The sequence below is a fragment of the Procambarus clarkii genome, chromosome 42, assembly GCF_040958095.1.
Source record: "Procambarus clarkii isolate CNS0578487 chromosome 42, FALCON_Pclarkii_2.0, whole genome shotgun sequence".
Classification (NCBI taxonomy): domain Eukaryota; kingdom Metazoa; phylum Arthropoda; class Malacostraca; order Decapoda; family Cambaridae; genus Procambarus; species Procambarus clarkii.
In genome coordinates this window covers 6287860-6314815 of record NC_091191.1, presented here as the reverse complement: position 1 = coordinate 6314815, position 26956 = coordinate 6287860, and the positions used below count along the sequence as shown (strand labels likewise).

Genomic DNA, 26956 nt, shown 5'->3' with positions numbered 1-26956 from the left:
TGCCCGAAACGCTATGCATCTTAGTGGCTTTGCAAGAATGTACCACTCAGTCACAAGTGTATGTATTTTCATAGCCCAATGTTCTTTCTTGTATATAAATAAATAACAAAAATAAATAAATCGGAATATACAAATAAAAATGACTACCTTAGAGTGAGAGAGAGGAAGGAAATTTTCTCTGAAAATCTCTTTCATAGAAAATGGTTGTAAATATAGGGACTGGAAGGGGGACAAAGGTCAACATTTATCTCATAGCGCCGTAGCTGCCCTTCATCTTACAGCACTCTGGTACAGTACTTACTGTACTAGTACTGTGATATTCCCCGACACTTCGACCTCCGAGGTACATACAGCACTTGTGCTACAGCAAGCCCGTAAATCAACAACAAGCACATCATTGTAAGTGTGACAGGCAAGATGAACATAGTGAGTTATGACCGAAAAGTTTTGCATTGTCATCTTTTGATGGTAAATGTATATGCCGGAATGAAGTTATGAGGCACCTTGTTGAGAACATGCAAGTAGTTTAAGACAAGCAGTGGGAAAGGGTCAGGGTGACAATTAGCTGTATTTTTGGGCAGGCATGTATTTGAGTACCGTAATGTATATATTTATTTATTTATTTATATATTTATATATACAAGAGTTCTTACATTCTTGTAATTCACTAGCACACGTAGCGTTTCGGGCAGGTACTTAATCCTATTTTTTTCCGTGGAATACGACCTGCCAAATCTTTTAACGACCAAGTGCTATTGCTATTAGATGCTGTTTATTATTATAAACTGTCTATTATTATAGATGCTGTGCTATTTGGATCCAGGAACATGGGTTGCTGCACAGTTTTGATATATAATAGTCACAACGGACACCACTCTATTTTAATTCAGGCACATTGATGCTGTGCCAGAATTTGCCTGAACAAAATTTGAATATGTAGTACCAGGGTTGAGTCTTTATATTGTTAAATACACAGCAAAGCTGGACAAAGTTCTGAGGAATACCATAAGTCATGTGTAATGAGATTATGTTTGATTTATTTTTGAAAATTTACAAGGTTTTCTTATATTAGTTTTTCTTTATTATTATTTTCTACCACAGTCGTGGCCATACATTTACAATGCTAACCAGCATATATTCAATTGTCAGTTTTATCGATTCCTGTTACTTTCTCAGACGTAGTGATCATATCACCTCTTTTTCTTCTATCTTCTAGTTTTGGCATATTTAATGCCTCTAACCTCTCCTTGTAGCTCTTGTCCTTCAGTTATGGGAGCCACTTAGTGGCATGTCTTTGCACCTTTTCCAGTTGATGTGCTTCTTAAGATATGGGCACCATACAACCACTGCAGAATCTAGCTTTGGCCTAACAAAAGTTGTGAACAATTTCTTTAGTATTTTGCCATCCATGTATTTAAAAGCAATTCTGAAATTAGAAAGCATAGCAATTATTCTGTAGTTAGAAAGCGTAGCAAGGTTACTTTGTTAAAGTTACCATGCTCCCGAGATGAAAAATGCAACTTACAGTATAGTACTTGAAAATTTGAACTGTGTAAAATAATGTACAATACCAAATTTCAGTATACAGTGAGAGTCACTTTCATTGAGGAGTTAATTTTCATAAGAATTTTAACATAACCAACATATACATCAATTTGATGACTGCATTTGACATGTTTATTAGAGTACTGTATTAAAGTTTCCTCCAAATTTAATGTTTGTTTGATTATACTGGTGTGCTATTCTTGGACTAAATTCTTTATCCATTGCCATCTCATTTACATACAAAAAAATATTCTTTTCTGTTATGAGGAAGACAGAAGTGACAGTGGTAAGTCAGTCACCTGTGCCTCACCAAACCTAACCAAATAGTGCATTGACACTGGAACAAAATTAAATTACAATATGTTTGATGTATTTTCCTGAATGCCACCATCTCTAGTGGCAGAGGTGGAATCAAGAAATAACTTGAGGATTTTTTCCAGCTGTATTTTATACTGTAGTTCAGTCTTCATATTTGTAATTACTTAAGTGTAATTACCTAAGTGTAATTACCTAAGTGCAGTTACAGGATGAGAGCTACACTCGTGGTGTCCTATCTTCCCAGCACTTTTAACCATATACAGTAATGCATTGAAACTACAGTACTGGCAGTTTTGGCCTCCACCACCCTCTCACCTAACTTGTTCCAACTATCTACCACTCTGTTAACGAAAGTGAATTTAATTATATTTCTTCGGCAGCTTAGTTTAGTTAGTTTAAATCTATGACCTCTTGTTCTTGAAGTTCTAGGTCTCAGGAATTCTTCCCTATCAATTTTATTGATTTCCATTACTATTTTGTATGTAGTATGCATAATTAAAAAAAAATTACAATGCGCCTAGGGGGGTTGAGAAATTTCTTGGTTTCTGGCACCTCCTGGGTCTGCATTCTGCACACTGTTAGCCAGGATAATACCACTTTGGTTTTGTGCCGACTTGTCAGCAGAGAATGAGGGAGTTGGTACTGATCGATGGTCTATAGAATTGTCCAGAGCTACCCAAAGCCACTTCCTTAAATTACAGAAATAAAGTATAAATATAACATTTCCTTATTGTAATGTTGGCATTGAATGTAGAACATGAAAAAACATAATTTTGCTCAGAAATATATTGAAATAAGACCAAAATTGATGGTAAGTGATGGCCATAAAAAATAAAAGTCCACGAGACACTCAAATCCTCGATCTTGATCGCCTTCACCCATCACCACCTTTCATGTTGTTTCCTAATAAAATGAGTTTATTTCCAAATGAAACTTTTTTCACACTCTACATTGAGCACAAACATTATATTAAGCAAATATGTTATATTTATTATTTACTAATGTAATTGAAGGAGGCTTTGGGTGGCCTTGGGTATTCTTTGGACCCCTGACTCACTATTAAGAAAGACTTCATCCTCTTCTACTATTTTGATCACCTTAATATCAACTAACCTGTAGCTGTAAATTTGAGTACTTTGGCATGTTCTGCAACGTCTTTAGTTTACCCTCATTTTCTTGTGATTATTTGGCTATTTGGCTAATTATTGCAGAGAAGATTGATTAACCTTATATGCATTGCATTAAAATTCTATAGACACTAGCATATTTACTTACAACAGTATCCGTTGTGAAATATATATTTTCTCTTGCTGTGAATATGAACTTAATTACGCTATGGTATTGTAATAGAATTACACATCTAGTAGTTAAGTAGATGTAAACAGCAAAACTAAATGTAATACCATAAATTTGTTCCCAGCTCTTTAACAACTATAAGTGTTGTTTACAGACCAATTATGTAACACAATTCCTAACTAGAAATTAAAGTGCATTTTTTTCCCTGAGAATTCAGATGGGTTCCATGACTGGCCTGCTGATTTTAACTCAGCCTGTCCGTAAGATTATCCCAAGTTTGCCTAAGGTTAGTGTTTCTTACTGGTTTACTACTTTTAATGGTCTAATTTCTAATAATCTTCAATTAGATCTAGATAATGTCAAATATAATAGAATACCGTCTGATATGACTGTTTTGCAGTTGCCTAAGGTCTATTTTATTTCCAGAATTTGTATTTGCAATTTGTATGATACCAGTGTATTACAGAACCAATGTGAATTCGTACTCCAGTGGAATTCACTCTTGAAAAACTGGATACAACAAGAAGTTAGATCCAGTTAGTGTCTGATACAATGTCCAATACAATTTGTCCAGATATTTAGGTACTGTACTCCCTCTGTACCCAATTTGCCTTGTAAATATGCAGGTGATGAGTCACAATTACGTGGCTAAAGTACAGTGGTACCTCGGAATGCGAGTGTCCCTATATGCGAGTTTTTCGGAAGACGAGCAGGATTTACTCCAAAAATATGTCTCGGAAGGCGAGGGTTACCTCGGGACGCGAGTTTGTTGATACGTGTACAGGCCGACTGGCGCGTGGTGGCATGGCGATCGCGCCTCAGTTTACCAGTGTCTCGTGTCCAGTGACTATCCCACCTGAATTCTTCACAAGGATTTACAGTTTTTTATCGGTTTTTTGGCCATTTGAGCATAAAAGTTGTCATTATATATCTTGCCATGGGTCTCAAGAAAGCCATTGGTAAGGTTCAACCTAAGAAAATAGCTGTGAGTAGAGGCAGTAGAGGATGTCCCTTCTTGATTAAGAAAATGTGTGAAGTATGGGAAGAACTGCAAAGTTTTGTTGAAAAAACTCACCCAGATAAAGCTGTAGCAGGCCGTTGCATTGACCTTTTAAATGACAATGTGATGTCTTACTACAGACAAGTGTTAAAATGTAGGGAAAAACAAGTGTCATTAGATAAATTCTTAGTAAAACAAGCAAGTCCTAGTGGTATGCAGGCAAAATGTGCCAGTGTGTGCATACCAGTGAAGTCCTCACTGCCTGATGTGATAATGGAAGGGGACTCCCCTTCCAAACAGTAACTCCTCTCTTCCTCCCACCTCCTCACCATCTTCCATACGCCTACAGCGTTCAACAGCAAGGTAAGTAATAACTTGAACATAGTTTTGTAGGTTTATTTAGATGAATTAGGTATAAAAATTTAATTTGATGTGGGGTTTTTGGGGTAGTCAGGAACGGATTAATTCATTTCCCTTTATTTCTTATGGGGAAATTAGCTTCGGAATGCGAGTTTTCGGAATACGAGGCGTCTCCAGGAACCAATTAAACTCTTAAACTGAGGTATGCCTGTATGTTGACCAGACCACACACTAGAAGGTGAAGGGACGACGACGTTTTGGTCCGTCCTGGACCATCGACTTGAGAATGGTCCACGATGGACCGAAACGTCGTCATCCCTTCACCTTCTAGTGTGTGGTCTGGTCAACAGCGTTGTAAATAAATCTAATAAACTTACATCAATTTTTTTTTTTAAATACTGTACTAAGAAATAATTTTGTACATATAGTACTATAGAACCTTTTTCTGAAGAAAAAACAGGGAAAGTTTGACCCAAACCATTCCGTTTTGAAGGGTAAAGTCACTATGCAGTGGTGTAATCTTCAAACACCAGTCCAGATGAAATGGAGGAACATGATCCAGTTAAGATTACATGCGACTATATCTAGATAGATGGTCATATTCTCACTTAACTAAACTTGCCGGCAATATTCAAGTTATACTGTACTGTATTTTTTAAATTTACCTTTTCTACAGGAATATTATATCCAAATACTTGTAATAATTAATAATAATAATTCATTGTGTTGGGGGACAGGAAGCCAGTGTGTGTGCAAATTACATACTGTATGTACAAATACTGTACTGTACCTGGTTGATACCTGGTTGATGGGGTTCTGGAGTTCTGTACTGTATGTGCAAATTTGCATTATTTTGTTTTTGTTAGTACAAATACATTACTGACAGTATACTGAATTTCTACATAAAAATAGCAAAAAAAATTAAAAATCAAGAAAAGTCCAGTTACTCTAGGAAAGATTGGAACCAGTTGGTCTGGATAATTGGGATTCCACTGTACGTTAGAGCATACATACATGTACTGAAAATTTTTGCTGTATATAGCTTAATATCACTTAACCACTATCCAAAGCGGTGATGTAACAGTCTGCTATTGAAACAGTGCACAGGTGTAATGCACTTGAGCATATTAGCTTAACACAAATACTGTATGCACAACGATGAATAAAAACTAAGCTCCAGTATATATTGCTATAACTAAATATTATTAAATATAATTAATGCCATTTCCCCTGACTCTTCCCACCGTTCTTAATACTGTACTGACCATCACGAACCTTGTGATGTAGATCTCCCAAGGCAAGAGACCGACCCCTTACGGTCCTAGGAGTTCTTCTACTCCCAAGCCCGGCCCGAGGCCAGGCTCGACTTGTGAGAGTTTGGTCCACCAGGCTGTTGCTTGGAGCGGCCCGCAGGGCCACGTACCCACCACAGCCCGGCTGATCAAATCTGGGATCCCCAATTGTAAGTTGAGAGTCAAGGCAACTGTACTAGCTACCTCTCTAAGACATACAAAGGATTGCCAAAACCTTTCAAATCTGCATCACATGGTGGCAGTAGAGTGAGGCTTGCCTTGATACCTTGATAATATACATACTACCTAAGCTAAACAAGTTACATAGTATGACTTCCATAGGAAGGTCAGGGGTAAACATATTTACTACATAGTAGAGTACGCAATATACAGTGTATCAATGCAGGCTCTGCCAATGTCAGCCACCGCCTGTGCATTAGGTTACTCTGGGTAAGTGTTCACACCAATGAATATTGTCTAACGTGACTAGCAACTCTCAGTCGCCGTTTTGGGTTGCCATATGGTATACAAACACGCTGAGCGATAGTGACTGGATGGGTGACTTCGTCTGTAACAATTGCAAAGAATAAAAAGATAATATGCTTCCTGGCTGAAAAGGTTAGTTCCTGGTTAATTATCAACCACTGTTGATAATTAAATTAATTTTGACTAGAGTGGCTGTCAAATTATCCAGAACAATGGATGATTCACAATCGACTTTACAATGGTCCAGGACGGACCAAAATGTTGTCGTCCCATCACTTTCTAGTGTGTGTGTGGTTTGGTCAACATATTTCAGCTACGTTATTCTGACTCCTCGTCTGCATAAATTTTATCTACTAATACTGTACCCTAAATTATTATAAAGCTTTTTATGCTTCCTTGTATAGTACAGTATGGTATATTGTATAGATCCAGTGATTTATAAATTCATCTAACTAGTGTTAAACAAAAAATATAAGCAAAAGTTGTTTTATTATTTGATAGCAAAATCTGTTTCATTAATTTCATATGTAATGGTTATTTCTTTCTCCAAGGTTCTGAAGGCAGCATCTCAGCATGTCACCAAGACTTTGTACATTCATCTTGACCCATTGGCTAAGACCAAATTGCCAGAGACCAAGCAGTGCCTTGCCCTCTACAGCCATATCATCACAAATATATACGCCAGTTCACCAGCCCAGTGTCAAGGTTTGGATGTAAGAATCCTCATGGCAGGATTTAAGGACTTTTTAGAAGTTCCCCTTAAAACTCGCATGAGAATTGATTTAGTAATGTTTGATCAAACAAGAAGTGGGCTTGAATTGGTTGATTTGGAAAAGAGGTATAAAAGTTTTGTAGCTGGCAGTAAAAGTAAGGTTTTCTTGCTTGAAGAGGAGTGTCAAAATGAAGAAGTTCAACTGCCAGTAGATCCAATTAATGAAGCATCAAATCAAATCTATTCCAGTGTTGTTATTGGTGGAACCTTTGATTGTATACATGCTGGCCACAAGATCCTTTTATCTGAAGCACTAATAAGGTGTAAAGACAGGTTGACTTGTGGCGTTGCAGATGGGCCGCTTCTGAAAAACAAAACACTAGCTGAACTAATTGAGCCTTGTGATAAGAGGATTAGTAATGTAAAAGAACTTGCCATTGATATTGATCCTACTGTTAACTATAATATTGTACAAATTACCGATCCAATGGGACCCACAAGATGGGATCCTGATATGGATATGATTGTAGTGAGTGAAGAAACTAAAAAGGGTATAATAAGCATCAATAAAGAACGTGAAAAAGGTGGTCTTAAAGCACTTGATGGATACATCATTGGATTAGTAGATGACCGACTCCGAGTACATGACGAGGAGGAGGCGAAACTTAGTGCAAGTTCTCAAAGAATGAGACTTCTCGGAACAATTATTAAACCTATAACTCCCAACACTAACATTCCAAGTCATCCATATATTATTGGCTTGTCAGGTGGCTCTGCAAGTGGTAAATCAAGTGTTGCAAAACGATTTGAAAAGCTTGGTGCAGGTATAGTCGATTGTGATAAATTAGGTCATGAGGCTTATAGGAAAAATACAAAGTGTTACATCAAGCTGATTGAAACCTTTGGTTCAGATATTGTTGGCAGTGATGGTGAAATCAATCGCAAAGTCCTAGGTGCAAAGGTATTTGGTGAAAAGGAAGCCCTTGAAAAATTAAATAGTATTGTTTGGCCGGAAATAGGAAATCTGGCAAAGAAATGCATCAGTGATTTGGATGCCAAGGGATTCAACATTATTATCCTGGATGCTGCAGTACTTCTTGAAGCTGGATGGGATACTCTTTGTCATCAGGTAAGTTATTTCGGAATACAAAATTATTAATAATATTTTTCTTACAGTTCATGTTAAAAAATATAATTGTAGCTATTAAGAGCTGTTGTATTGTTAATGAAGAAACTTTCATATACTATTTTAAAGTATGCTTCTATATTTTTGGTGTCTTACATGCATTAGGTTCAAGTACCGAGTATTTAATACAGTAAAGCCACAAAAGTCCAGGAACTCTCAAAAACCACAGTGCTTTAAAAAAATTTAAATGTTAATAAATCTGCAAAATTTATCAAAATCTTAAACAGCTGGTTAGTTTCCCTGTTACTGGTTTGTAGCCTGGTGCTAGAGAAGCTAACCATTCAGTCAGTCATTTCATTTTTTCACTTTGTGTCAGTGTCTCGGACTGAAATTTTCAATGGGGAAGGGAAGCTCTTTTGTGCTAGCTACTTGGATAACTCACCCAAATCATCCCTGTCAGGCCCTTGTGAGTCATTGTGAGGCTGCTGGGCACCAGAGGCCAAAACCAGGATCCCTCTAAAGTGGTATAAGGAACAGAAAATCCTAGATTACCTTAAACTAGAAAAGGCCACCAGGAAATTGGGTGAACCAAATCATAAAATCAGCAAAGTTAGCAATGCATAGAAAATGAGATAATGGGTTCAGGAGGCTACCTGCGCAACCCGTCCTCTTAAAAATAACGTCACTTTTGGCTCGTATGAGCACTATGGCCAAATTTGGACGTAATTTGAAATGAAATCGACTCACAAAAGTGACGTACTGTTCTGTTTTCTGTTTGAGTCGTCCGGCCCTCCTCGGACAGCTTAGAAGAGGAACTTTCCATTAACGTTTTTCATAACGTTTTGAAACTTTATGAGAATTTCCTGCCCACCTAACCTATCAGAGGACCCTTAACTTACTGTTGTTGAAAAAAAAAATCCCAAATCTATTTAAAAAAAATTTTAATTTTCAAATTACGTCCATATTCGGCCATACGGACAAACGGCCAAAAGCGACGTTCTTTTTAAGAGGACAGGTTGACCTGAGAGGCCAGCTTCCTAAGGAGGGATCCTCACCCTTAGCAGTGCACGAGTCTTTGACTCCTCTACAAACTATACGTACTGTGCGTGGAGGGAGTTGGAGTCTTCATGTAAGGGCTCACAAAGAAAGTTTGCATGCTGATTATACGTGCACAATTCATACTTTTTACAGCTGCCTTTGCCGCTAGGGTGTATTCAGCATTCATGTTATTCAGTGAGTGGCCTCTGCCCAGTGTTTCCTGCTTGGTCATTCCTTTACAACTCGTCAAGCCCTTGCAGTTCTTAGAAGTCCTTCTTCACCGGCCCTCTGATTCCGCACTCCCTGTGGTGAGAGTTTGTAGGATGGTAATGTTTCTTCTTGTACTCTAATGACCATCTATTACTACCTCCACTATACTGCCTGTGAATGGTTTAACTCTTCCACCCTGGGACTTACATCGTCTGTCATTTCCATATCTCTTATTGAATTGGCTCACCCTGGGGAGATGGGGATCTCTGTCTTCCTCCTCCTTTATTCTTTCCCTTTTGTTCCTAGCCTTTCTGGAATTGTGTGCATTTGATCTCTTTGGGATCCTTTTTTTGCCTGGGCATGCCTTTGTCAGCTCTGCTTTTCTTGGGGATGGGAGCTGTCAAGCAATGACCACTGAGCAGGTTTTCGTATGTTGTGGAGTTTAGCTATCATGGGAGCTCTAGGTCAGCCATTATTTTTGTGTTTTGATCAAGTTGAGTACTTGTGGTACTTTGCCAACTTCCCATTTTCTTTGAGTGTTCATGGGAGTTTGCTTCTTATTTTGAAGGCTTTCCTGAGGGGTTGCCCCCTACCCACACCTGAATGATATTTGTGCCCTTATCACAATGGGAAAATTAGATGAACACTTCTAAGATTTGTAACTGGAATATTACATTCCATACAATAATTCGTTTTATGCTTTTGATTATTTCAGGTTTGGGTATGTATTATCAAAAGAGAAGAGGCAATCTGTCGCATTATGGAACGTGATGGGAAAACACAAGAAGAAGCCGAAAAAAGAATTGATAATCAGATGTCAAACAAAGATCGTGTTGCACGAGCCAATGTTGTGTTTTGTACACAATGGAGCGGAGATTATACTCAGCAGCAAGTTGAAAAGGCTTGGTCTATTCTTAACAACCACATTGAAGAGGAAAGAAAGGATCACAAGTCACAGCTGTAATTATAAATTTCTTCAAATGCTAAAAGAGAATTTACGAGGTGCCAATCCTTAACTGTACATCTCTGTTTACCCAACAGTAACTGGGTATCTGGTTGTTAAACAATTAGCCGGTAATATGCCAGGGGAAAACTAGTGGGTAAGGCTTACCATGAGCTATGGGACAGGAAAGCTTCAACAGGATTCAGCAGTCATCTGTTCCTGGAAAATATTAAAAGGACTAGTTCTAAATTTCCATACAGTACAGAAATAACACCACATGAGACCAGGAGGCATCGCAGTATGTGAAAAATACCCCCATTGAAAAGCAGAATTGCAATAGGCATGCTGAAAGAGAACTCTATCAACATCAAAGGCCCAAGATTTTTCAACACTCTTCCCCTACACATACGGAGCATAACTGACCAACCTCTTACAGCGTTCAAAATAGTACCTTTAAAGGATATTTGATCAACCAGCCTGTGACTCTTATGTCAGGCTACGAGCAAGCCACACCCAATAGCCTTGTTGGTCAGACCAACAAATAGGAGGCCTGGTCAGAGACCAGCTCGTGGGATACTAATCCTTGGAATCTCTAACTGATCAACAGATCCTGTACCCACCTGTGTGTAAAAAAAAAAAAAAAACAGTATCGTAAGTGCTAACTATGGTTTAATTTATTCAAGTTGATAATGAATAAATTCAGAAAATGTCCTAGATTATATGCTGCTATTTTCGATATTTTTATAAAGCCTAACTAAAATGTATATAAAATCTTGACAAAACTTTTCCATATATAGTACAATACATCCTTAAAGCCTTCACCTTCTAAATAAGAACAATTTTAAAGATGTGCTTCACAGGTACTACGAACAAATCTACGAACATTTCTTCAAGCCTTATCATTGATGTATTACTGTATTTTCAAACGCGCCTTAGTATTTTGATACTTTCACCATATTTTTAAGCATTATTGCACATTATATACATGGGAAAAAATTTCTATCTTCTATGCACTACACAGTACCAAATTTGTTGTATAATGCATTAGTTAATGTGCATCTTCTTATTACTATAGATCTCTTTCCAGTCTTCCTAATAGTGTAGAAACCTTTGACTCCCTGTAGTAGGTTTTCTCCTCATCCTTTATATTTTTTACTTTCTTGAGCATTTCTTTATTTAAAAATAGTGTGATAACTTTCCTTTACAAGTTTTTTTTTTGTTAATAGAGTACTATATTTTTTTGAAAGACTTGACCTTTCTGCAAGTCTGCATGAATTCTCACTCGTATATCACATAGACTTTTAGTTTCTTACTTCTCCCTGCTATCACCCAATCATACATCCCTCCTATTAAGCAATAATCTTTGCATCAAGTTACTGCTATCATCTCTAATCCTCCATCAATCAATCATTCTTTAATATTTATTTCATTTGATCCTTTTAGTGTGCAATATATTGATTGGGTTTTCTTGAAATATAAGTTTAATGTAAGTGCCTTTGGTTTGTTCTTTAGTATTTGCTTATACGATATTGCATTTAAGTTTCTTTAACTACATGCATATACATTACTGTGTTCCATTGATATACTATATTCCTATTGATGCTTGATACATTTGCTTCTACCTAGGTAAAGGGCATTGAATGAGATTGACAAATTTTATTTGAAAATTCAGTACAGAATGTAAATAATGGATTTGCATTGATGCTTCATGTACTGTATTTTAAGTGAGGTATATATGAAATGGATGTAGGTAATTATAATTAAATTGATGACCCTTGATTCTGTATGTAGAAAGTAGTAATATAAGTAAAAAAAAAGTGATCATTAACTATGGTTTATTGGAAAGTATGCATGCGCTAAATATAATTAAAAAATATTTTATTATTTGAAAAAGTGTATGGCTCACAAAAGCATTTTTTTTGTGTGTGTGAATTCCTCAAATTGCTACATAAGGCAATTCTTCATTGATGTATTATTATCAAACGATCCATAGTGCTTTGAACTTTCACTATATTTTTAATCATTATTGCACATTATATACACTTAATGTTATGACATTGTGATCTGATACACATTCTTCGATCCCACATGTCTCTCTATAAGGTCATGTACTGCTCTCCTGTTTTCTCTGGCATTAATGATTTTATTTCCTTACTTTTGTACACAGTATTGTACAGTACCCGCTGTACAGATTGCCTTTCTTTATACACATATTTGAAACCAATGAGTAAATGACATTATTATCTCGTATTCAGCGATTGGGCAGCACAGAATTTCTCAGCACACATTTACACTCATAAATTGGAGTACAGTTTAAAGATGTTTTTATGTGATGTCAAAAAAAATTGGGGGAAAATCTTAAATGCTGTATAGCATATAACTTAGTGTGCAAGAAATACATTTCAAATACAGACATGGCATGGTATAATGTTTCTGGGCAATGTAGGGACCAGGTAGTACACTACATGCAAATACAGTACAGGTGTTCATTTGTATTTATTGTACCATGTGATTGAATTTTCCTCAAGTAAATTGTTACAGTATTTTCTTCTAATTTTACTAAAACAAGAACCTGAAATGCTGTATTAAATTGACAGAATGTTTATAGTAATGTGCAGTACTGTGTCTTGTCCCCTGTTACACTTAGTTGTCTACAGTAAACCTGCATGTATACTGTTGAGAGGCATTGGGTCTATAATTTACACTGATATGTATAATATGGATATTTATATACTACAAAACCAGTGGGTAATATCCAATACAATTTGGGTTTATTATGGCTGTATTTCTTTTAATACAGTACTGCTATACCATATATAAGTTTGTTTAAACGTTTTTTTTATCTTCGTTGTGCATGTAAACATTGGAAATTATCAAAACTTCCTGGAAGTAGTGCTCATTTAGAAATATTATTTATTCACTGAGGGAGCAGTGATTCACACCTGATTGCCTGGTATGTAGGGTAAAATGTTGAAAAATTAACGATTTTGTAATATTCATCATGTTTTTTTTTTTTTAATTACCATGCCAGATGTCAATCATGTCACGTCAAATACCACCTCTAATATGGAGGTACAACTTGCTTTATTGTTGTACAATGGTGTTAAATGTTTAATCTTTAAAAGGTTTTGGAAATTTGACCTGAATTTGAAAAGAACAAATGAGTAGTTAGAGGAACAGGCGAACAACAGACATATTTCATTTGTTTCTGAGACTGAATCAGACTCTCTCTCTCCTTTCTCTCTCTCTCCTTTCTCTCTCCTTTCTCTCTCTAACCTTTCTCTCTCTAACCTTTCTCTCTCTAACCTTTCTCTCTCTAACCTTTCTCTCTCTAACCTTTCTCTCTCTAACCTTTCTCTCTCTAACCTTTCTCTCTCTAACCTTTCTCTCTCTCCTTTCTCTCTCCTTTCTCTCTCTCCTTTCTCTCTCTCTCTCTCTCTCTCTCTCTCTCTCTCTCTCTCTCTCTCTCTCTCTCTCTCTCTCTCTCTCTCTCTCTCTCTCTCTCTCTCTCAAAAATCAGTAAGATTATTGCAGTAATGTTCTTATCATCTTGCAAACTTCAAGGGTTTAAGATCAATACATACATATTTTGCCAAACCCCATATATTGCACACACGAATTATACACACACAGATTGTCACACTATATTGTGGATACACGTATCACACTGTGCTGTGGATATGCATATTACACTGTACTGTGGATATAGACATCGCACTGTACTGCGGATAGTGGATATAGACACCGCACTGTACTGTGGATAAAGACATCGCACTGTACTGTGGATATAGACACCGCACTACTAAAGTCAATCTTTATTATATTTGTGGAATGGACAGAAGCAAGAGACAGTTGTGTTGCGAAAGTGTTGCGCAGGGAGAGAGCAGGCTTTAGCTCGTCTTATTTCTTGCTAGCGGACCTTTGTCTTATAAGATGCTCTCAGCGCCACCAGGAACAATTTTCCGTGTTTCAGACACAATTTGTCTCACAAAGGTTCATGTCAAATAAAATAATGTAGGAACTGTTTGGAGAGGCGTAACATTATTACTTTTTCCAAGGGTAAAATACCAAACGTAAAGTGTAATATGTGACACAAATGTTTCCATTGCACAAATAGCGATGCTCACCCGAAATATATAAAATTATGGAATGCATATTGGCAAGACTGACGACCATAACATGTTTAAACAGTTAAAATAACTTGTAAATGAATAATAACACAATAGTATTCAATAAGTGTATTACATTCAAGTATTAATTACTACACCAACCTGTACAGAAAGTGCACTTTTAACTTGCAAACTTTAAATTAAACTTTACCAAGTAACATTAAAGTAAACCTAGTAATCTGACTCAATTTTATTCATCTAAAAAAAATCGCCATTGACATTTGTTAGCTAAAATCTTGGCGCGGAAACCTAATAAAAAAAACATGATAAGGTATTAGTAAATATTTATTCAAATTCGGAATTAAAACAACTTATCTTGATTATTGTGGCTTGATATCGGAAACCGTATATATAATCATATTTATCTTTAACCTGAGAGGGTGAACTTTTCCAATGTAGAGTGGTGGTTGTCCCTGGCGTGGAGGGAGATGGTAGTCGTGCTTAGGGTATGCCTGGTGCATGGCGTGCCCACACGTGCATGGCGTGCCCAGGCGTACATGGCGTGCCCAGGCGTACATGGCGTGCCCAGGCTTACATGGCGTGCCCAGGCGCCTGACGTCAAGCCTGGACCTCCCCTTCCGTGCCAGCATCCTGGACGCCCCATTGCATGTGTTTTTATCTAAGCCCATCAGTATATACTGTTTGGTAAGTGATTTTAGTTTTAATTGTCGTATGTAGTCTTCTGGACACGTATAGATGTGTCATGTCCCACACAGGTGGCGAAACAACGCATATTTCAATGCAATGAAACACTGGAAGAGAGTATTAGCGACCGTACGTAAAACTGTTTGCTCCACTCCATTCTCTCTATTTCCCACTGTATAAAAAAAAGCAACTTTTGCCTAACCAGAAAGGTACGAACCCAAACAACCCTCCTAATTTATCAAGGCCGGTGCATAGATTTTTTTTTTTTTTTTTTTACAAAGCGGAGCATTTTTTTAATGTTTTGGTTTTGTTAATTTATTATGCACCGCATAATAAATTAATAGGTAATAGGGCGGTAGTGGGAAAGGTTACAAAGGCACATAATGGGCTCAGGAACTGAACCCCAAAATTGATTAAGCTAAGCAAATAATAATCATAACAAGCTAGTTACATAGTTTGAAGTATATACAAATAATCTTCCATAGTACAATTAATTGATTCAAGAGCAATAATTTCTGGTAATACATCATTTTTATTGATATATATAATGGTACTATGTTGACTTGTTTTCCAACTGGATTGAATTCTTCCAGTTTCAAATAATGTCACAGATGCTTACCATTGTCCTGTTTAATGACACAGCCCGCTCCATAAGCTTCTATGCCGAGATTTTCTTTGATCAGATCACCTTTGTCATGTTCAGTTCAGTTACCTTACATGTCTCCTTGTTTCGTCGCCCAACCACTTGGACAAGACGGTAGAACGACAGTCTCGCTCCATGCAGGTCGGCGTTCGTTGCTCAATCCCCGACCGTGCAAGTGGTTGGGCACCATTCCTTCCCTCCGTCCCATCCCCAATCCTTATCCTAACCCCTTTCCAGTGCTATATAGTCGTAATGGTTTGGCGCTTTCCCCCTGATAGTTCCCTTCCTTGTTTCGTCCCCACTGGCCATAAAATCCAATTGGCGTTAGTGCCACATTGAATCAACGTTATCAATGCTAATTCAACGTTGATGCCATTGATTCTGGGTTGAATTGGCGTTGCTCTTGGATACTCTGACTATATTGTTACTCCAGTGCTGTGAGTCGTTGTGTTCTCTTAACCCTATTCTGGCAACTGTTCTTCAAGTCCAAAGCACTCTTAAAATCTTTTAATGAGCTCCTCACAAACTTCCTTGTAATTAGATGCACTTACCTAGTTGTGTCTACAGGAAACGAGATCTTGAGGCTCTCGTCTTTGCTATTTTGATCTTATATACCTGTATAACTAAGCTTTCTAGCACTGTCGTATTGCGTATTTGATCTTGAAGTGTGGACAGAGATTGTTTTCACCATCTCTTGAGTCAAACTCGTTCCATTTGTTTACTGTCCTCAATGCATACTGGTATTTTTTTAACATTTGCTTTGTACTCATCTAATTGTACTCACCTAATTGTGCCTGCGGGGGTTGAGCTTTGGCTCTTTGGTCCCTCCTCTCAACTGTCAATCAACTGATGTACAGATTCCTGAGCCTACTGGGCACTATCATATCTACATTTGAAGCAGTGTATATAGTCAGCCTCCACCACATCACTGCCTAATGCATTCCATCTGTTAACTACTCTTGACGTGTGTGTGTGTGTGTGTGTGTGTGTGTGTAAGGACGAGCTGGGTTACTGGCCCTGCACTAAATATTCTTCAAAACATGCTTGTGTACTACTCTTGGGCATAAACCCATATAGGTTAGTCTTTCTAACGTTCTTAGTTTAATGCAGTGCCTCAATCCTCACGTTTTTCTTGACCAATTTACATATAAAATTTGTGCATTTGGAGCAGTAGTATTTCGATCACTTGTCCCATGGCTCGCGAACGATTTCGGCCGGGTTCGAGCCCTGGATAGGGAGGTTCAACTGACGTCGATTCTAAACTATTCACTCAATGGGTCGTGTTTCAGTGGGAATTACTGTAGTAGGGTAAGGCTTAACATGCGCTGAGGAAAGGGAAAGCTCGAAGCCTACTAACAAGAGCGATAAATTTTCTATTGTACCCACTTATATAAAAAATAATCATCTTTGTGACTTCTCTGACTCATTTGTGTCTAGTTTATATCTATGGCCCCTTGTTCTGCTGTTCCAAGGTCTGAATAATGTTTCTTTGTCTACTTGTCAATTCTTCTTGCAATATTATTTGTTATCATGTTCCCTCTATTCCTTCACTCCTCCAGTGTGATGAGGTTCAGTTCCCTGTTTTTTCCTTGTAGCTCAAGCTCTTCATCTCAAGAACGAGCTTTGTTTCATATTTTTGGACATTTTCTAGTTTTGACTTGCCTTTTCTACTGGTAAGAGTTCCATGCCCATACCACATATTCAACAGTCGGTTTCACATAGGCTACACAAGCTTTGGTCAGTTTGGCAAATGCTGCTGACGTTATTCTGCTAATATGTGTTGTTGGTATTACATCTGGGGTTATATGTACTCCCAGTTCTTTATCATTTTTGGGACAAAGATCTGTCTCCTGTTTATTTTATACTGCTGTACAAGCCTTCTCACTCAAGTTGCCATCCTCATAAATTTGCATATGGCTGCGTTAAATTCTAGCAGCCATTTATTAGACTACTTCTGGGATATGTTCAGTTCTGTTTGCATAGTGTCACAGTACCACCCTTTACTAACTTCTCGTTAGTTTTGCATCATCTGCAAACATTGATATAAAGTATTTTCGTTGACATATGTTATATGGTTCCTAGGACCGACCATTGTGGCACTTCAATAGTAACCTCTCTCCAGCGTGATATCTTCGCTCTCACTGTAACCCTTTGTCACTTTCCCGATAGGTACTCTCGTCTATGTTAGTACTAATCACCAGCATGCTTTTCTAACCTGAGGAAGAGAGAGAGACAATATCAAATGCTCTCGGATAATAGAGGAATGTGCAGTCTGCCCATGTAGTTATAATATGGTGTTTAATTATTGTTTTAACATGTGTTTGGTTTTTTAACCTTTTTGTACCTTAAGTCGTGAATGTAATTTTGGCAGCGTTATATCTGATCTTATCATAAATATCTATCCTTGCACATTACATAAATAATACTTATAGATTGTGTTATAACCAAGTAATTGCTAAATGATTTGTAATCTTTTGTTATCGTATACTGTAATCATTTCAGTCCGTAACTTTTATAACCAAAGTTTATGTAGAAAAAACAAAAACCTATCCCATCAAATGTTTTTGAACAAGAAAAACTTGTACAAGAAAAACTAATTTTAAAACTCGACCCAGAAAATATTACGTTCTTGTTTTTCGAGTTAGAGCTGGTCTTTTTTTTTCACCTTTGATGTCCAGACGAAAAGGTTCTATCGCACAGGGGAGATTTATAAGGTGCGCTAGGCTTGCTGTCCTGTCCAAGACCTCCAGGTGTCTCAGGCTAAGCTGAATGTAGAGTATGGACAACGTCGCGATCACGAGCCCTTCCCTTGCAGCTGGGAATCAAACTAAACAGTTGCTATTCCTATTGCGTGTGTTGGATTACAATATCACTGACGCCTTATCTCCCATACCTATATTTTGGTCCGTTTTCAGCATGTCGGTCGCTTGGTGTAAACAGCTGTGTCGCGCAGGACTCGGTGTAAACAGATGCTATATTAAGCATAGAACACACACACTGGTCAATATTATTATGCCGCATCTGTGCTCTGTGTGATGTTATGACCTTATTTTACCATCTTCTCCAAACTTTATATTTCACACATATCTCCCTCGCTCGCGCTCACACTCACTCACTTGCAGAGACACTCACACACACACACACTCACATTTGAACACACAGTCACATACAGACGCACACATACTCGCATACACAATTGAACACACACTCACGCACACACTTGCACACACACTCAAAGAAAGAATAGACTCCATCCTCTTCATCCTTGCTGATGAAGCAAAACTTACGAGGAGAATAAATATGACGGAATACTTCAGAAGCTTACAGAATGACCTGGACAAACTGAAAGAATAATCTAATTGGGACCCTCACCTGGGGCATGCGTACCCCTGCTGCTCTCTCTAGTGTATATATTTCAAAATTTATATAGTGTATGTGTATGTTCCAAGTCAATATTGCAACCTTGGAACTTGTATGTTCCAAGTCAATATTGTAACCTTGGAACTTGTATGTTCCAAGTCAATATTGCAACCTTGGAACTTGTGTGTTCCAAGTCAATATTGCAACCTTGGAACATGTGAACTCTGGAGAGCACCAGGGAGGCGTTTACCACAGAATGTGGCTACTAGAGTTTAACTCGTGTAAATGCAAAGTGATGAAGCTGAAGGATGTCAACGCGAGACCAGACTCAAGGGTCTGGAAGGAATAGGAAATTCCCACTGGTAGACCTGGTACCATGGAGACGCCGTGGGTGGTGTGGGCAACAGTAGTAACACCATGGGTGGTGTGGGCGTGACTGTGGGCAGGTGGTGGAAGCAACGAGAAGAGAGCGAGTCTTCCTGCGGGCCATAACAGTATTTTCTCTCCCAGATTTACCTGAGCATAATTCTACAAGGTAGCTCCGGGCTGCAGGAGTGGCGTCCCAGGAAAGTTTGTAGTTTCTCCATGTTATGAACTCGAAACTTCTGAAACATGCACTTTAAACCAACGAACAAAAGAAGTGAATTTTGGCAATTTTTTGGCTCTGGGGCAAATTAGCGTTTGTTGCACATGTTTCTTCTGTTTACTGCAGGTGTTGTCCATGTTGCACGTGTATACCCGGTGTTTGTTACACGTGAATATCCAGTTTGTTACATGTTAATATCTCGTGTTTGTTGTTGGCAGGGAAAAGTTGCACACGTTGCTTCGTTCAGATATAATTTCTGCCCGTTTGCTGGTTAGAGAAGCTGCAAAGCTCAGTCGACCAGATGATGTCTCTGTACGATCCTTCCCAATTTATAATTTGGAATACTGCAGCAACAGGAACAGTAGCTCAGGGGAGTTCTTTGTCCGGGCGCGGCGCTCCTACCTTCCTTGTGTGCTCAGGCCTCGCCAACATTCGCCTCCACAGTAATGTTGACTTCAAGGTACACTAATATATTATCAAATGAGCAAATAGTGTTTTCTCCTGATAGTTACCCAAGCCCTACGATTGTATGAGGCTACAAGATGACCTAGACAGACTGAATGAATGGTCCAACAAATGGCTATTAAGGTTCAACCCGAGTAAATGTAAGGTAATGAAACTAGGCAGTGGAAACAGGAGGCCAGACACAGGATACCGAATGGGGGAGGAAGTCCTTCATGAAACGGACTGAAAGAAAGATCTGGGAGTTGATATCACACCAACCCTGTCTCCTGAAGCCCACAACAAAAGAATAGCATCTGCAGCATATGCGAGGCTGGCTAACATCAGAACTGCCTTCAGGAACCTGTGTAAGGAATCATTCAGAACCTTATATACCACATATGTAAGACCAATCCTGGAGTATGAGGCCTCAGCATGGAGCCCGTACCTTGTCAAGCACAAGGCGAAGCTTGAAAAAGTTCAGAGGTATGTAACTAGGCTAGTCCCAGAACTAATAGGCATGAGTTACGAGGAAAGGCTGCGGGAAATGCACCTCACGACACTGGAAGACAGAACAGTAAGGGGAGACATGATCACTACCTTCAGAATTCTCAGATGAATTGACAGGGTAGATGAAGATAAACTGTTTAACACGGGTGGTACGCGAGCAAGGGGGACACAGGTGGAAACTGAGTACCCATATGAGCCACAGGGACGTTAGAAAAACTTTATTCAGTGTCAGAGTAGTTAACAGATGGAATGTATTAGGCATTGATGTAGTGGAGGCCGACTCCATACACAGTTTCAAATGTAGATATGATAGAGCCCAGTAGGCTCAGGAATCTGTACACCAGTTGATTGACAGATGAGAGGCGGGACCAAAGAGCCAGAGCTCAACCCCCGCAAGCACAACTAGGTGAGTACACACACATTTTATATATATTATATATATATATATATATATATATATATATATATATATATATATATATATATATATATATATATAAACACTCATATAGGTCTTATGACTTGTATATAAAAAGGAAAATGAGAGGCGCAGTACAGCTACTCCGGTCAGCCGTGGTGCTGGAAGCCGGCGCCGCCCCGTCTAGGAGCAAAATATCAGTATGTTAGTGCGGGTGCTCGCCTGTCGCACCCTTCTGGCAGGGGCGTGCCTCTGATACATCCAGTAGGGGCAGCTATATGGCGAGCCCTGCTGGCAAAGGTGTCCCTGTGTGAGCGCTGGCAAGAGCAGCTGTGTGAAGGAACCTGTTGGCGGCGGCGTGTGATAGCTGGCTAGGGCAGCTGTACGGCAGATTCTGCTAATTGGCCCAGCTGTATGGCTGACCGTACTGTACGATAACATTGTACGGAGGACAGGTAGCATGGCGGTGTGGATGGAAGAGTCTGGTTCATCACCATATATGGCCCTGACCGCGCACACTGACTACCATCTGTTTGTGTCTTGACAACGCCGTCTTCGTGGACACTGCAGCAAGGATGAGGCTGCAGCGTGGTAAGAGGAACTTTTCTTACCATAGAAATATAATTTTTGCTTACATAGGCGTACTTGTACCCACTTTTCTTACGTTAGAAACACTTGTTTACAATTTTCTTACCAATTCATCAGAGTTTTGTTTTCACATTTTAAATCGTTTTTATCTCCGTATAAAATTGTATACTCCTTAATTACCTGTTTTTGCATAATCCATTATTTTACATAATTATATTTTACACCAGTATTAGATTTCGTGTTTCGGCAGCTCAACACATAATGGTAGACGGGCGTGTGCAGAGTCGACGCCTCGCTGGGTGGACAACCCTAACGTTCACTGCAGAGAAGGGCCCACGTTTTTGGTCACGTTCCTTGACCCCAAGTTTTCCTTCTCTGCGGCCCCGCGTCCGTTCTCCAGCGTCTCCAACATTTCCTAACTCCTCTTGGATATTTCTTCCACCTTGTGACCTGATGTTCAAAAACCCCGCGCATGTATTTTAGGCATTCTTCTCCGTCTTTACTCGCTTTTCTCACCCATCTGAGATATTTCCCTATTTTCATTGAAACAAGCTCTAATTTTCTTGATCAAATCTTCAGTCTTCATTTATCTGTTACACTACTGGTCTTTTTCCTCTATTCCAGTGATACCCAGCCGGTAGGTCGCTACGTCAAAGGTGGTCTTTTGGCTATTAGTAAATAGACCAGTTCCTTACCCTGTTGGGAACCCACTGCTCTCTCCGACCCACTTTAAAGATTTCCCTCTCAATATCTTGTCCTCGGGATTTGCCATCCCACAATGATGAACGCAAGCAACAACAACAACACGAAAGAGAAACAGGCACAGAGCCTCCGAGACTTGGTGTCGTCAGCCGCCAGTTCCCCGCCTGCTCTCCCAGACACAACCGTCAAACTCTAACATCGTCTAACATTGTTGTTCAAGCCCTTGATTCCTCTACAATTATTTCCCGAGCGTGTAAATATACATGCCAGAGTACATTAAAACAATTCAAGACACGCCTTGAGAACCTCAAATGTAAATTTAAAACAGCCTAATGTTAATCTCCTCACAGCGCTATTCATATTTATTATTTCATCTTTGACAAAGCTACCTATGGCTACAGATTGATTTGCATAGAGTATTTCATATTAATTAACAATGTAATCACTGCTGTGAGGCCGTGTGGACAGCATGTGTTGTGAGGGCGTGGAAATATTGTGTGCTGTAGCCTATACTATTTACCCATGTAATCCGTGGGGAGGGAAGGATGCCCAGATTTCCCCAGGAGGAGGGAAGGATGCCCAGATTTCCCCAGGAGGAGGGAAGGATGCCCAGATTTCTATATGGTGAGGGAAGGATGCCCAGATTTCCCCAGGGGAGGGAAGGATGCCTAGATTTCCCCAGGAGAGGGGAAGAATGCCCAGATTTCCCTAGGGAGGGGGGGAGGTCAATCGCACGAGCGTAAAGCTGAGCTTGATATCCGGGACGTTGATACAGCGTATGACTTTTGATATATCTCTGATAGAAAAGTGTGTAGACAAAGGTCAAATCTGTAAGTGAGTGCTTGGTCGGGAATGGAGAGTCGGTAATTACTGGTCGGAACACAGGACAACAGGACAAGCCAGCGGGCGGATATTTGAGGGACACGCTGCGTTGCTCCGACCTTTGAGGCTCGTATGCCCTGTTGACCTCAGTTACCCCTCCAGCGACCGCTCGTTTTTTTTTTTATTCCCGGGAAGTTTTGTCGTGCCGGGTAATGGCTCGGTACCCGCCATTGGTAATACTTTGGTAGTTGGTGTTGTGTGTGGCTTTGGTAGTCGATGTTGTGTGTGGCTTTGGTAGTCGATGTTAGTTAATAGTATTCAGTAGTCAGTCTCTGATATAAACGTTTATTGACCATAAATAATTTGATAATTTTAACATAATAGGTTTGACGAGTAATAACGTGAAATCAGTCTTTTAAAAAATCATTGACACTTTGATGTTTAATGAAGTTGATGGCTTACTAACCTGCATCATACTAGCTTTGATCGTATTTATTCCCAACATTAGTGTGTTAAATTTCCTTACCATATGGTTAGACAATTTATTTGGCTGCTTTAGATACAGCGCCCTGTGTTCAGGAGTCACCGTCTCTCCTTTTAGATGCTTAACTTAATCATGTTATCAGTAATATATAATACCCGAATGTGATGCATCCTACCGTGATATTCGGCCACAATTAATGAAATTGTGTGTGCGAGCTCCTGAGATTTTTCATGTTAGTCATTATCATAACTAAAAAAAAAAAAAATAACTGTTACAAATATTGCATATGATTTACTAGTGCCCTCTGATGCACCTGCATGTTTGGTAACATCGTGTCAATAAATTATTTATATATGCAAACTTCTCGGCCAATATTCTCAACTTAGGCAGCCAGAGGACAACAGCCAGAGGACAACAGCCAGAGAGCAGCAGCAGCCAGAGGGCAGCAGCAAGTGTGTGCACGTAAGGACAAGGGACCACTGGGTGACGGAGGTATTGAGGAACTGATGTTGTGTGTAAGATACAATTAAAACAGAGGTAATAACCCCATCACACGCATCTCAAATGGAAGTGACGATGTTTCCATCCATCCTGGACCCTTACCAAGTTGTAACCACTGACACCCACCACCCACTGCCACAGGTTCTCTTCAACCCCCTCGCCCCCCTCACCACCACCCACTGCCACAGGTTCTCTTCAACCCCCCCGCCCCCCTCACCACCACCCACTGCCACAGGTTCTCTTCAACCCCCCCGCCCCCCTCACCATCACCTACTGCCAGAGAGCCTCTTGACCCTTGGTATTCATTTCAATTGACATGATATTCATCATTATTCACACCGTCTCTAGTGTCATAAGGACATATCTACTGTCATATTTAACTAGGTAGTAATTTTTTTTATTCTACTTTACACCTCTTATATATTGTTTGTAGTTACATATGTAAGTAATATGTTCTCAGAACTTCGTAGAAAGTTTCTTCTTGTTTCGTGACTGTCTTAACCAATCATGAGGAAGCAGCACATAGCAACAACTAGTTGACATTAATATCAGATATAATATATCGCATATGATCAGGGGGGCCAAGAGGTTTGCCTCACAATATCTGTGGTTGGATCAGACCAGGAGCTGCAGTCCAACTCCGGCAGACACCACCAACTCATGCCCACCAGCATCACTGCATGAGCGTCAGTCTTTAAAGGTAACTGTTACCTCAAATTAGCCCTGGCCTATCAAGATACGGTGCAGCCACAGTGGTTATCTTGAGATGATTTCGGGGCTTTTTAGTGTCCCCGCGGCCCGGTCCTCGACCAGGCCTCCACCCCCAGGAAGCAGCCCGTGACAGCTGACTAACACCCAGGTACCTATTTTACTGCTAGGTAGGTAACAGGGGCATAGGGTGAAAGAAACTTTCACCCTATGTTTCTCGCCGGCAGCCTGGGATCGAACCCAGGACCACAGGATCACAAGCCCAGCGTGCTGTCCGCTCGGCCGACCGGCTCCCAGTGTGTGAAGATTCCTACAGTGATTTGTTCCCGTTCCCGCGCTGTTGTTCGCTGATGTCAGGGGGAATCCCGACGACTATTCTGATGTCTTTGGCCGCGCGCCAGTAGCACGTCGGCTGTGAAAGCCTCTCGAGAAGTAAATACACTGCACTCGAGAAATAAAACACTGCAGCGAGGCTACAAAGAGAGCGAGCGCTTCACTGGGTTCCAGGCAATCAAAAGACGAGGATATGCAGGCACTCGCTATTCTTTGGGAAATCATAGAAGACGAAGAAGGTACCAGGCGAGGCTAGGAAAGGCCAGGTGTTGTCAGAACAGGTGGCGCCCTCTGTACTTCCCTGTGGAGATTCCCCAACCTGTGCGACTCAGGCGGCCGTCGTGATCACATGCTGGACGTGTGTTGGTAAACCGGAGTTGCCGTTTCCATCATGGAGGGGCTGATAAGGAGCAGACAACACTGTTATACGGAATAACTGATTATAAGCTATAGAAAAATCTGTTTGAAGAAGTATAACTTCAGTGAAATTCTGATACTCAGGACCTTGACAAGATGAGGATCAAGTATCCCATTAAATTTGCTGTAGTGAAGGACGCGCTCGCGCGCGCGCGCGCACACACACACACACACACACACACACACACACACACACACACACACACACACACACACACACACACACACACACACACGCGCACGCACGCACGCACACACACACACACACACACGTCAGAGTAGTTAATAGATGGAATGTATTAGGCAGTGATGTGGAGGAGGCTGACTCCATACACTGTTTCAAATGTAGATATGATGGAGCCCAGTAGACTCCATCATATCTATAGACTGTTCACCAGTTAATTAAGAATTTTAAAGTCGAAGAGCCGAAGCTCAACTCCTGCAAGCACAATTAAGTGAGTACACACACGGCCAAGTAGACAGCGCTCGGGGTTCGTAGTCCTAAGGGCCCGGGTTCGATTCCCGGTGGAGACAGAAACAAGTGGGCAGAGTTTCTTTCGTCCTGATCCCCCTGTTCACCTAAAAGTAAATAGGTACCTGGGAGTTAACCAACTGCTAGGGGCTGCATCGTGGGAATGTGTGTGTTAGGAGAGAAATATATGTAATAGATATGATAGAGGAAAAATAAGTCGGAAGTCAGTGTATTATACAACCGACGGTTAGAAAGGTGGGGCTCAAGAGCTTAATTCACCAGAAATAAATTGGTAAATACACACATTCACACATACACATACAGCAAAGATATTAAACACATAAGCAAGTCGATTCCTGAGGAAATACACAGATACGGGCAAGAATCTATACTCCCCCAAAAAACATACAAAATATTTACTTGGCATGTCTTGTGTTGTGTGCGTGCGTGTTGGGTTGCGTGTGCGTGCGTGTTGGATTGCGTGTGTGTGTGCATGTTGGGCTGATTGGCCCAGAGCTTCGTGACAACAGTGTTTGCCTCGTCTGTATTTTTATTTTATATGAAAAGTTTGGTCGGTATATTCTCTATTTCAGAGCTTAACTTCGATAACACGATGTGGATGAGGCTGCTGTTAAGAATAACTTTGTTTTTGTGCAGGCGAGTGATGAAACATTGTTGGTGTGTGTATAGTCACCTAGATGTGCTTGCGGGGGTTGGGCTTTGGCCTGGTGTGAGGCCTAGTCGACGACCGGGGAGGCCTGGTCGACGACCGGGCCGCGGGAACGCTAAGCCCCGGAAGCACCTCAAGGTAAGGTTGGCTCTTTCGGCCCG

The 26956-nt window shown here is 40.0% G+C and overlaps 1 protein-coding gene across 3 annotated transcripts; it reads left to right on the top strand.

The window, feature by feature from the left end:
* Window positions 1-217: 217 nt before the first annotated feature.
* Window positions 218-12871, top strand: Ppat-Dpck (Bifunctional Phosphopantetheine adenylyltransferase - Dephospho-CoA kinase). 3 transcript variants are annotated; one of them, XM_045762055.2, is made up of 4 exons: window positions 218-399; window positions 3370-3445; window positions 6849-8138; window positions 10099-12871. In XM_045762055.2, the coding sequence occupies exons 2-4, from the start codon at window positions 3377-3379 to the stop codon at window positions 10345-10347; spliced, it is 1608 nt and encodes a 535-aa protein (XP_045618011.2). In that variant the 5' UTR covers window positions 218-399; window positions 3370-3376; the 3' UTR covers window positions 10348-12871. The 3 variants fall into 3 exon arrangements, with proteins under 3 accessions (XP_045618011.2, XP_045618010.2, XP_045618012.2); XM_045762054.2 differs by having other exon boundaries at window positions 219-399; window positions 3377-3445; XM_045762056.2 differs by lacking the exon at window positions 3370-3445 and having other exon boundaries at window positions 219-399.
* Window positions 12872-26956: the final 14085 nt, after the last annotated feature.